A 13628-nucleotide genomic window follows, 5' to 3' on the forward strand; every position below is an offset into this window, starting at 1 on the left:
CAGAAAAATAACTATCAGCTGACAAAAATTAACAGTGCTTATTCTTTTGTAAGGAATGTACAATCCTTCGTATGCTTCCAAAACAAGCCAGTGTCAGAGCTGGAAAGCTCTTTTTTAAATGACTTTTATTCTTCAGAGAGTTCCCAATCACTTCTTCCTTGCCTTTACAGTGTATAGGGCCACAAGATATTCATCCATTCCTATATCGCACCATAATTTTTTCAGCCCTTCATTTCCCTGCTGTTTCAAAGAGATACTCAAATACATACTTTAAAAAGGAACTTCAAATATTCAAATATTCCAATACTTATGCTCCTCATAGTTTTTCAAAGTTCAAGTCACAAGAATAAAATTTTCAAAAATTTCATTATGTCACTCATAAGTGTCCACACTTCTATGAGATGAACCATGAGTTCACTGCACCAAGAAATAAACACCATATTGTTTTCATATAACAAAGCTGGTCAAGAACTGAATTTGTGACACCTTATAAAAATCCAGCTTTTATACAGTTTCACCACTGAATGACAGCAACACTGGTAGGTGTTGTTTAATTGGGAATGGCAGTAGCCTTAGAAAAAGAAATAGCTCATTAAGGCAGACTTCTAAAGGAAGTGCCGGGCCTAATCACTTATGCTCAGTCTGAGCACTAAAATCTTGACTCTAACAACAAACAAGGAGGCTCTAGAGCTTTGTGGCCCAATAAAATTTTAAATTCAGTTCCCCAGCAGCATTATCCACATTTCAAGTACTTAAAAGCCACATGTAACTAAACTTGGGCTTTATACAGACTCTATAATACAAAAAGACAAAAATGATGCTGACAGTATAAACTATAATCTTGAATTAAGGTGAATTCTCCTGAGGTTTAAATGTTGGCAATCAATTAAAAATTTAAAGGATATCAATAAAAACAACTGTGTGGAGACCACAGGAGATCAGGGAGAAATGACAGCTAAACAAATTATTTTGCACTGGGTCATAGAACAGAAAAGTTAATAGAAGAAATGGTAAAATCGAAATACAGTCTGGAGTTCAGTAATGCCAATCAACGTATGTCAGTTTCTTAGTTTTGACAAAAGTACCACAGAAATGTAAGATGCTAATAATGGGGAACTGGGTGAGGTCTATATGGAAACTCTCTGTACTATTTTTCAACTTTTCAGTAAATCATAAATTATTCCAAAATTAAGCTTAGCAAAAATCAACTGTATGAGCCAAATCCATATTACAAGACTTCAATTTGTAATCTAATCACTGCAAACCCCAAACCATAAACACCATACAGATATTATACACACCACAAAAATGGATACACTTTCATGAATCAGAGCAAGTGTGACCAAGTATGAAAGGAGCTGCCATCCAAAGAAGGATAAAGTGAGTAAAACAGCTGGCAAAACAACAAAGTATTTTGAAGTGACCTTCATACGCTCAGTCTAACATTTTCAGAATTGTGGAAAAAAATTCTTTTTAAAAAGATTCAAATATGTTCATGTTTCATGTATGGTAGTACATGTAAAAGAAATGACTTCTGTTTGGAACAGCAGCCACTCAAAGATCATGCTTAAAGAAACAAAAATATCCCTGGACCAGTCAAAAACCTAAGGTTAGAATATAACTTTGTGCCCCGAGTTTAATACATGTCACAACATCTTAAGAAATCAGAAAGGGAAGGATCAATGGCAGTTGGAAGGATCCATCAGAAAATAAGTTCTGAGAGGTTTAGAAAAGCTGAAAGGCATCCTTGGCTGAGAAATGGGATCAAAAAGAAACAGAAACAGGAATGAACATAAAAAGATAAGAAGGATCTGAAAAATATGAAGGAGTGATGGGAAACAAGCTGGTTAGATTGTGGGAGGTCGGATTAAAGAGGGCCTTGTAAGTCAATCAGGAGTTTGGTTTTGAAGCAAAGTAACAAACACAACTCAACATTCCTATCCAAGGGAGTGGTGCAAGAAAAGTGTTTTAAGAAAACTAATTTGGTCATGTTCCTACTAAAAAAAAAAATTTTTTTTTTCTTGTGGCCACACTGTGAGGCTTGTGAGATCTTGGTTCCCTGACCAAGGATGGAACCCGTGGCCCCTGCAGTGGAAGCATAGCGTCTTATCCACTGGGCCGCCAGGGAATTCCCCATGTTAATTAATTAATTTGGCAATGCTACTCCCTACATCATTCCACATCCCTGGAACTTTCTTAGGCATCAGGTTCAAGGCCACAATATAACCCTGGGGGTCTCTTCTGCTCTCACCAGCTGCCAATGCTATCAGTTATATCTCACACATCTGTCATCCATCCCCTACCTCTACTGTCAAGACCTCAGTTCAAATCCCCATTACTATCTCTATACCTTCTCTTCCCTCTTTGGTGACACTAGACACAACTGACAAATATTCCTAAAGCATAGCGTACGACCATGACCTTTACATGTAAATATCAAGCACCAAGGCCTCCCGTTCCCCCCACCTCTGTGCCTATATTCTGCCGTCTCACTTTAACATTCCTACACTCATTCTCTGAATGTTCCCTCTTCTTGCTCACCTGCCTCCTCTGCCCAGTGTCTTCTGTTGGCACCATCTTTCAAATCCCTGCCCATATTTCAACCAAACTTTCCATGTAAGTGACTGATAGATTTACAAGATGAATGAAAAAACAAATGATGATGTCACTCTCTTCTTAAGCTCTTCTCCAGGAGCTCCTTTAGTACATTCAGCATATAAGGCCCTCTTTGGCCCCTACCAACCTCCTTCAGAAAAATCCTTTAACCTTGCCCACTTATCACTGGGTACTTAATGCTCTTGGAATACCACTAGTACACATTAACATCACATTATTTGTTGTCTCTGTGTCTTCAATCACGCTGATCCCTCTGCCATTTCATTATTTTCCTTGACTGGCTATCTCATCTTTTAAGACTCACAACCTCAAAAAAGGTCTTCCTTAACTGTTCCTGTTCACTCTCAAACAACTGCATCTAAAAATGTGACCTTAACCAACACCTTACCTCTAAAAGAAACAGGCAATTCTGACTGCAGGTATCAGTCAAATGCAGAGATTATACTTTTGGTATAGCTTAAGTAAAAATTCACAATCTTAAGTCCAGCATCAGACAGCCGTACACCTTTCACTAACTTCTGGGAGGGTGAAGAAATTCTGATTCAGGATCTGAGAGGAATCAGGTTCCTGTTTCCTCACCACCCTGAAGTCTTTCGCTTGGCATGTACTGGGGGCTGCTCAATCTGACCATAAGGCTAGCCATCTAATATTCTCAGTGATAACATAGAATGGACGTCACTGTCAGCCTACAGGAAGGAGTCGGAGACAACAGTACACACAGAACAAGGAATAAAGTCCTAGAGGGAGCTCCAGACAAGACAACTTTCAGACGGAAGACTAAAGGAAAGGTACGTATGTTCAACACTCAAATCCAGGGAGTATGTTAGGAAGTGGTGATTAAGGAGATAGTTGTAAGGTAGGTCTTGAGACAGGGTATTTTTAAAGTGGTAATGTATACTACAATAAACCATAAATCCCCAAAGGTGACTCCAAGGTGATGTCACTGCAGAAGTCTGCCCCCACCCCTCTGTTCCTTTCACGCTCTTCTCTCTCCCATCCTGGAGAGGAATAAAAATGTATATCAACAACCTTGCTTTAATGGAAAAAAATAATAAAAAATAGCTTTAAACAACGTACCTTTGATTTTTTGTTCAGTGGCCTAAAATAAAAACAAACAAACAAAAAACAATGTAAATATGAAACTGAAAGAAATGGATTGTTATGATAAAATGTTCATACATTACTATTACATAAGACATATACACTCTTATTAAATAAGGAATCCATCATTTTGATGAACGGCATAGGAAAAGATATGCAAAGAAAGCACACTTTTCCCACAGATGTGCCCCATTGTCCCTGACACAATGTTTATTAATTTTAAAAAATTCTTGAAATGTTTTAGGCACAAAGTGGAGAAGACACCATTCTATGACAGTATATAATAAAAAATGGAACTGCACTTCTCTCATCATTTAGTTTTAAAATTATTTTTATATAACTGTCACCTTTACCTTTAATGGATCTACTGAATTCTGCATATGTTTAAAAGGCTTCAAATTTTCTTATTTCAAATGATAAAAGATAAATCATGTTTTCTGGAAGAAAAGCTGCATATAACTTCTTTGGCCAAGCCAGTAACAAATTAAGGCTGCTGCAGTTAAACATAGCTAACTTTTAGGTATTTTGGGGTGGGAAAATTTTGAAACATATTTGTCTCTTCTGACACATCTGACAATTCAATTCAAATGACTGTGTTCTGAAGCTAAACTGCTATGGGCCCTGCTTCCCATGCCTGCCCTTACTTGCAGTGTGTCTGATACAACAAGGAGAGGGGCTTGAGCACAGCAGGACTGCCTGAAGGTGCCTGGCTCAAACTTCAAGGGCCTCGATAAGAACTGATTACAAAGGCCACAAGCGAAAATCGACTTTTTGATTATGTCCAACTGCGTGGGAATCCTAAAGAAAAAAAAAGATACAAGGATAGGCAGATAGGCAGGGAGGTGAGGGAAGACTGAATAATTAGTTACTGAATAATCAGGAATTGTTTCTAAATGAAGATAATAAGCCTTTTTATTAAACTGTCATAGGACAGGATAAATCATTTTGCTTAATCATAGTAAACTGTTGCCAAAACACCATTTTAAAAATTATATCATTATGGAACTACATGGTGAAACACTGTATGGCAATTACTATAATACTGAAGCCAGACCAGACATGAAACTTTGCCAGAAAGGCAGAGAGTAAATCCAAGCACTCAAATGCTTTACCAAGTTTAGAGCACTAGTAACAAGTAAAATAATGGAGGCCCATCTTTACTTTATATGGATTTAAAATTTAAAAGAAAAAAAAATTGATGGAAGGACAATGGCAAAAGACCAGTCAACTAGCTTGAACACTTAATTTATTTCTGGGAGAAATTGTTTTTAAAATCTGGCAGTAGAAAAATAGAACTCAATACCTGAATCCTTTCAAGTATTATAAATATCATGCCAAACAATAAGATAACATAATTTTCTGAAACAAAATCTACACAGAAATTATTCTGCACTGAAAATAGACTTCGTATGCTGTTTTGTGGGGACTTCTGTCTTTTTGTTTAACTCTCCTGGTTTCTTCCACGGTTTATTTCCAAAGGAAACTAGGCTACAGTACATAGAAACCATGACCATATTACTAAATCTCAAGACATACAGGATTGCTCTTCCAGGCCTTACAATGTAAAGGCTATCTACTATGCCAGCTCCTTTGGGGAAAAAATCCTCCACGTTGCTTGCAAACAGTGGTTAACCTCATTCAAGTATTGTGTCATCTACAGACAACAGCACCAAGGAGACCCTCAAAGGAGTCTGCCCATCGGAACACCAACTAATACAGTGAAAGAATGTTAGTTACCAGAACCCAAGAGCTCCTGATGAGGAGCAAATGGAATGATTCAAACAGGTTTTTGTGCTGAGTTGGTCCAGAGACCCTGTATATTACACAAACTATTAAAGAGAGAATTTTCCAAGTGGGGGTCAGTGATTTTAAGAGTGTTTGTCTACAGTGCTCAAAATGAGGTGACTATCCCCAGGTGGTTACTGACCACTGAGATAGAGCTAGTGTGAGCATTTTTTAAAAAGGTAAATTATCCTGTTGATAATATTTTATACTGATTACAAGTTAAAATAGCAATATTTTGGATATATTGGGTTACATAATATATATTAAAATTAACTTCAACAACCTGTTTTTATTTTGAAATGACCTTGTCATTTAAACTGTCTAGGTCTAAGTTTCCTAATCCCTCAAATGGATGAGGAGGGAAAAAAAAAAAAATCTGTACTGCTTACCTTTCCAGGGCTCTCATGAGGCTCAAGTGAAACATAAATCTTTTCTGGATAAATAATACTATTCAAACGTGAGGTACCATTGTGGATCTTGTACAACAGAACTAAATGATTCAGAAAACTGAGAAGCGAAAGTATTTCTATTTTGAATATTGTTTTCTTAAAAAACAAACAAAAAAACCTGAGCTGCGATCCCGCAATTAGCACCACTGTCTCAGGGAAGACAGTGGCAGACATGCCAGGGCCGTGCCAGCTGTTTTGTTTCTGTCAGGCTCTGCACCACTTGCCCCAGCTCCTCGACCCTGAAGTGCGCCTCAGTGTTCAGAACTCAGGGTCTGAAGCCCAGCTGCCTTGTTTCCACTCCTGGCTTCACCATGAACAGGGTAACCCTGGTCAAAATTAGTTAACTTCTCTAAAGCTTGGTTTCCTCATCTATAAGACAGGAACAAAAACACCTACCTCGGACTTGTTAGCCTAAAAGGACTGAACTCATATGAAGAGCTCACGTGGGGCAGCGCCAAGCACACAGAAAGCATGCAATAAATAGGACCGAGTGTGGCTACTGTCGGGCCCTACTCGCCCATGCTCTGGCTCCGTGCTCTCACATTTGGAAGGGATCTGACTCAAACTCACTCCCAGCTCCCAGGTCTTGCTTTTTTCCCTCTCTTTCAAATCACCTAAAATAGATTCCCAGTCTCAGAACAAAATGACCTTTGGGAGACATGACTAGTATGTACTAAAATTTCCAAAGAGGAGGAATGAAACTGGAAGTTTTCTATACTTTATGTCTCATTTAAACTCAAAATGAGTATATTAAATCCACAAAGCCTTTTATAAAAATCCCTTCAAGCTTTTAACACAGTAACAAAAACACTCATGAACACTGACTTTTACACATTCTCAACCAAAACATCCCGATTTGTTTTGGTGCTTCTCTCCTCCAACCCTCAACCATGATATGCTTTCTAGGAACTATAATTACATGTTTAAAGTAAAGTTGATACTAAATTATCCCTCTATAATTAACCTGTTTCTCATCCTCCTTTTTCCTTCTCACTACATTTCCCTCAAGATTCCTGCTAGAAATTTCTTCTAAAACCAGAAACGAGAGAAATTCATCCTAGCTACCTACTGCTACTATTGTTGCCCTTAAGCACAGAAACTACATTCCTGTGCTGTAGCAAATTATTTTCTGAGCCTAGAATCAGAAGATAAGCAAATAGCCATAATTCTTTGATGTGAAATAGAAGGCTTAAAAAAAAATCATCTGGTCATTGATTTCTGTTATTAACTAGAGATGTACTGGGACTGAAATATAATAAAAACCATGCAATTGTGTATAAACAAATTTTATAGAGGAATTTAAAATATTTAAATTGATACTTAACTAATAGACAAAATTAGAAAAACTATCATAGTATAAACAGTATAGTGAGCTTTGTCTGATTGTTTATGTAAGGAATTACGTTATCTAGCTTTTCATTTAAAATAGAAACTAACTCGAGGTCTGAATTTGAAATTCTTTTAAATTTAAATTGCCACAGTGGCAATTAGGAACTGTTAAATCTGTTTTCTGTATTCACGGGATAAAGATTTATTAAATACTATATAAAAACTATCATATTATTTCCAGCTTTAACGTTCACCTTTGGTTGGTAAAAAATAAAAGTAAAGATAATGTTCTGTACCAAAAGGATAAAGCCGTGGCACCAAGTTCTGGAAAACCACCAGCTGGGGGAAATAGAAGATTTCAATTCTATTCCTATTCCATCACTGATTGTGATACTTAACTCATTTTAATGCTTGTGATTCCTTACACATAAACTCACTGAATTAAAACAGATAGTATCTGAAATCTTTTTCAGAAACAAAAATACGTAGTCTTTTAAAAAGTGTCCACAGATTACATAAGACAGACAGATTGTTTTTACCATAGTGAATTCATGTTTTCAACATTTATATAAATGGGCTCATCTCCCTGACTTATGGAGATGTCTGTCATCTACCTGGATACACCTGCTGGCTCCTACTACAGCCAAAGACAAGCTTAAGGAAACGCAGAATTCCTGTGACTCACGATCTTTCATATGGGCTGTAAGTGTGCCAACTTGGGAGATCTTTCCTTTTGTTTTGTTTTTAAAGAGCTATTTGGTAACAGCCTACAGAAACACCAGCTGTCCTCATTTCACCAATGGGTTGTATTCAAATTCAGTTGTAAGCCAGTTATGTGGAATTCAGAGAACAGTCTTATTTACAGTGCCAGTTTAGTCTACTAAGCTTAACACTTATTAGCAGTATTAAATATTCTTTATATTATGTTCAATCCCCAGGTACTACTGTGCATACAGAATACATAGCAATACCCTATCAAAGCTGAAGATCTGATGAAAGGGAAAAAAACCCTCCTCACATCTCTAAGCCTCTGATGGTGGTTTCAGTGGGACACAGCTGGGGTGAGCGATGAACCATACTGCAAGGCAGAGATGCGGCAGTGAAGAGCATGAAGAACTGTCGCTTCAGATTTTGTGAGGGGCCAAATGTCACAAAAATCATCATTCGTGCGTTAAAGACACTTGACTTTGTGATCCAGATTTGGGGATGAAGAATGTAGAGGTAAGCTTCAACGACTAGAGTCATTATTTAAATATGTGGCAACTTTAAAATTATACTCACATTACATATTTTAAAAATATAGTATCTAAAATCTTAAAAGTTCTCATTACACGAAAAAAAATACGATTAGCTAGACTTCTTATGGTGATCATTGCACAATGGACACAAATACTGAATCATTATGCTGTATGCATGAAACTACTAAAATAGTTACCAAGTGGCGCTAGTGGTAAAGAACCCACCTGCCAATGCAGGGGACCTAAGAGACTCGGGCTCGACCCCTGGCTCAGAAAGGTCCCCTAGAGGAGGAAAGGGCAACCTACTCCCAGCATTCAGGCCTGGAGAATTCCATGGACAGGAGAATTTGGTGGGATACAGTCCATGGGGTCACAAGAGTCAAACATGACTGAAGTGACTTAGCACACACTAAAATGCTGCATGTCAACTATTCCTTAATTTCAAAAAAACAGAATATTTAAAGAAATCATTTGAGTAACTCCTCCCTTTCTTAGAATTTCCTCGGTAATCACAGTAAATTCCAAATTAACCTGTTTCATTATACAATAAGGCCTCTTCTCTTGTCACTTCACATACGTCCTGAACTTCCCAGCTAAATACTGAACTCTAGAAGCAGGGATCAATATGGCCTAATGCCATCACTCAGATGCTTGACAAACTAGTGATTCTACACTAAGTGCACCCTAGCATCTTTTTCAATAAATCTCAAGTTTCTTAAGACTCTCTTTTTGTTAAGTAATTGGCCTTCAAACAAGAGTATGATAAGCCTTCCTCCCAACTTTAGACTTAGAGATACAACTTTTTTCATAACAAATCCTGAGCAAAGACTGATCAATTGCAAAAACTGTCCTATACCAACAGGCCTCTGACAGAGGCCTAAGGCATCACCAATGCCAAAACTCTGTATACGAGAAACCATCCCAAACCTTACCTAGCAACTACCAACGCATCTTTATAATAAGGGTTATTAAATCAACTCATCTCATCACTTACTCATCCTCAGTGCTCTGTACTCTGTCCTTCTCCAGTTTACTGGCTTCACCATAACCCAAACTCTGTAGTCCACAACTGAATTATATTTCTTTTCCCCCTTCTGTGTATCCCCTAACCTGGTTAAACTTCTCCTAAGATTCCCTGGTGGCTCAGACGGTAAAGCATCTGCCTACCATATGGGAAAGCAGGTTCAATCCATGGGTTGGGAAGATCCTCTGGAGAAGAAAATGGCAACCCACTCCAGCACTCTCGCCTGGAAAATCCCACGGACAGATGAGCATCGTAGGCTGCAGTCCATGGGGTTGCAAAGAGTCAGACACGACTGAGCAACTTCATTTTCACTTTCAAGATGTATTTAGCCACTCAATCTAGAACCTAAGGGTCAATCTAAATTACTCCTCCTTCATATCCTTTAAACAAATTTTATGGATCCTTTTAATAGTCCCGTCACTATTATCACAGTCTCTAGCTTCTACCCAACCCAATTCTACACTCAGTCAAGGTTCTAAATACAGTTCTAAAATTGAAAATTTTATGTCACTCTACTAAAACGTCTTGGTCACCCAATGGTCAAAATGAAAGAAGTGCCAACAGCTATGACCAGCCTCTCCAGTCTCGTCCCCTGACATTTCTACACTTGGCTTCATTTCTACACTTGGCTCCTTTCCTACCACCCCTTTCAATCAAAACCCACCCTTTAACCCATACAAGCTATGGACACTTAATTCTCAGTTACTGCAGGAACCATTTTCCATTCTGCTCCTCATTCACTTGGTTCATTTCTATTCTAAGAAAATTCCCCTGTCTCTCTACCCCATTTCAGGCTGAGTTAAACTCTTCTCTCTGTGCTTCAGTAGCTCCCTACCTGCCATAGTTTGGTACCTGAGTTTTTCCCTACTAAATAATGGGGAGATAATTCTGTTACTATAGTCTAAATCCAGTTGCTACTACAAAAAGGGTATATATTTAAAAATTAAAGTCATAACTTTTCACTAGAATATAGAAATGGAATAGTATCTTCATTGGGTCTTTAAGAACATTTTTAAGGTCCTTGAAACAACATAGTAGGAGATGAGTGCCCAGCTCAGTTAACTATCATCAGCCTCCACTATTAATCTGTAAAAATCTTTACAGCCATCTTTTATTTTTCTGCCATTTGTGTTGCTTTGATTATAGTTTTTATTTTTTTATTTTATTTTTTTTGATTATAGTTTTTAATTAATGTACTGGCTAAAGATTTTTTGCAGCAATTATGTCTTAGGCTTATTTTTAGATATCCTTCGATTACAGTAGGATACCATGAGAAACTTTTTTTAGGTAATGAAACATACGTTTCTTGATTATGACAGTGGTGATGATATGACTCTAAGCATGCTTCACAACACATAGAACTGTACACCAAGAAGTGAAAATTTTACTGTATGTAAAATCAATATATTATAATAAAAAAATTTTAAAGGAAAGAAAATACATATATACCCTAGCAAAACCTGCAAATTAAAAAAAAAAAAAGAGCCTAGGTACTAAATAAACAGGGAAAAGAAAACTGACATTATCTCCTATTATATTTATTACTACTTCCATTATTATTTCCTATTATGTATATGTATTACATTATCTTATTTAATTCAACTCTCATTTTACAAAACATTAAGGAAACTAAGGCCAGAGAGGCTAAATAAAGTTGAAGGCCACAACCTTCTGTTTGCTATGTGGAAGAGCCAGACTTCAACTCCTCTCTAGAAAGGTACAAATTCCATGCTCTTCTCACTATAAAATGATGTTAAGTATTATGAAAACCTAGGAACACCTAATTCAAAAATAAAGACCCATGAAAGGACTTACCTTAGAAAAAACTTGTTGGCAAAATCAAATAACTATGCATTAAATTATATACACATTACTATTTATGCATATTCAAAGACATTAAATATTAAAATGAAACACCACTGAAGTTAAAACATTAAATCAAATGCTTTAAGTAATCCAATAAGAGTAATTTCTTTTCAAATCTATGTTTGCTTAATATAAGTAATTAGTTTATACATATACTACCTTCTTTTGAGCAGCTTCCTTCTTTTTCTTGTCGTCTTTTTTCTTTTTCTTTTCTTCCATCAACTGTTCTTCTTCTTGCACTAAATCCCTGAACCACACAGTTGCAATTAACTTTCCCAAAATGAATGAATAACAGTAATGTTGCATATAGATTCATTTTCACTCTTATTAGAAGATATGGCAAATTATTCATTTACCATTCATTAATATAAAACACAACTTTAAACCTCAATCTAAGTATACAGCCACTGAACAGTACTTTTCTTTAGTAAGTCACAAGTAGTAGAGCTTTAATGTTATAGTAAGGAAGATAACTTAAAGTTAGCAAATTTTACATTGGCAAACAACAACTCCCTCCAATTCTAGAATGTAAACAACATCTCATGAGCAGAGTTATCTTGTTTCAGTAGCTAATGGCAATGCCTGGAACCACCCCTCCACCCAACCCTCTCCAGACCAGTATCTGGCATAGTTTCAGCTTTCCTTGCTCTAAAAAGCTTTATACTTATTTTTCCCCCAAACTTAAAACTTTTTATTTTGTACTGGGGTAGAGCCAATTAACAATGTTGTGGTAGTTTCAGGTGAACAGTGAAGGAACTCAGCCATACATGTACACTTACCCACTCTCCCCCAAACTCCCCTCCACCATCCAGGCTGCCACCTAACACTGAGCAGAGCTCCATGTGCTATACAGTAGGTCCTTGTTCATTATCTATTTTGAATACAGAAATGTGTGCATGACCTTCCCAAACGTCTAACTATCCCTTCCCCTCTGGCAACCATAAGTTCTAAGTCTGTGAGTCTCTGTTTTCATACCTATTTTTAGAACACAACTTATTCATAAAAAGATGACTTGTATTTTAGCATTATACCAACTTCATACCCTATAAACACTCAAAACTATTCTATCAACACTTGGGAAACAATCCATAATGCACTAATATAATTTTTTTTCAGTTCTTAAAATCAGAAATGTTCAAATTTTGAAATAGAACTTTTGGCTCAGGTTTTCAAGATGAATGGGCAAATGTGTTTGTCTCCTCCTTTCTGCTCTCACTCACCAAAATGATAGGGGAAAAGGTACTAAATCTATTCACAGCTGATGAATAAACAAGTGCAAAGGAAGCTACACTCTAAGAATAAACACAGAGAAGTCTTAAATGGCTTTATGTCCCATCCTCTGGTGCAGCTCCAGAGAGGCTCCAAGATTACAGCTGGCTGAGCACAAACAGGCATGGAGTCAAGACTGCATAAGGAATAGAAAGGCCCCAACCATTCAACAACTCCCATCCAGTCTGCATTCCTGGATGGCTACACGGCCACAGGTAGCAAATGCATTCAAATTCAGCCTATAACCAAAAAAAAAAACACCAAAAAACCAACACTGAAGTAAAGTCAACACCCTTCCTACATACAGGGCTCCCCATCAACACTCCTCCAGCCCTTTCAATGTAGAGGGCTACTGGGTAATGAAATCTACACAAAATTGGAGGAAACATACTCATTACCTACATTAATTACTCTAGTGTCTAGAACCTAAATCTTCATTCATAATATCAACAGACAACCAAAAATCACAAGACATCTAAAGAAAATCAACACACAAAGGAAAAGTACCTAATTCTGCCCTTGAGGAAGATTTTCAGAGGGGTCATTATCAATACCAGGCAGAGATGGTTCAAGGAACAGGAACTAGACACTTGGAAAACTGTAAAATAATTCATTAAGGCTGGAATGCATATGGCAGTGGAGATGCAATAGAAAATAAAATGAGAAAACAGAGACAAATACCTAAGAAACTAGAAGGGGCGCTACAGGTACACTCACACTGAGATTACCCAAAACTTAAGCTGGCTCTGTTGACAGAAGAAATTGAGAGGAGCTGTAGGGAGATGGTGAAAAACAAAGAGTGACATTATGTAAAACTGATGATAATTTAGTAAAGCTAAGTTTACAACTGCTAAAATCAGAAGCTGGAAGAAGAGGATGATAACTGTTGCTGTCTTTCATTTCATTTTGTTCAAAGTAAGCACTGTCTAGTGGCTGATCAAGCCAAGTGTA

At 37.1% G+C, this 13628-nt stretch overlaps 1 protein-coding gene across 1 annotated transcript in view; it reads right to left on the bottom strand.

Moving 5' to 3' along the window:
- TNRC6A (trinucleotide repeat containing adaptor 6A) overlaps positions 1-13628 on the bottom strand; it is a 95527-nt gene that overhangs the window by 58465 nt on the left and 23434 nt on the right. Inside the window, exons 3-4 of the mRNA XM_052652139.1 lie at positions 11568-11655; positions 3694-3715 (exon numbers count right to left, since the gene is read on the bottom strand). Of these exons, the coding sequence (XP_052508099.1) occupies positions 3694-3715; positions 11568-11655 (110 nt within the window). The remainder of the gene's footprint in view (positions 1-3693; positions 3716-11567; positions 11656-13628) is intronic.

Source organism: Budorcas taxicolor, chromosome 2, assembly GCF_023091745.1.
Source record: "Budorcas taxicolor isolate Tak-1 chromosome 2, Takin1.1, whole genome shotgun sequence".
NCBI lineage: Eukaryota > Metazoa > Chordata > Mammalia > Artiodactyla > Bovidae > Budorcas > Budorcas taxicolor.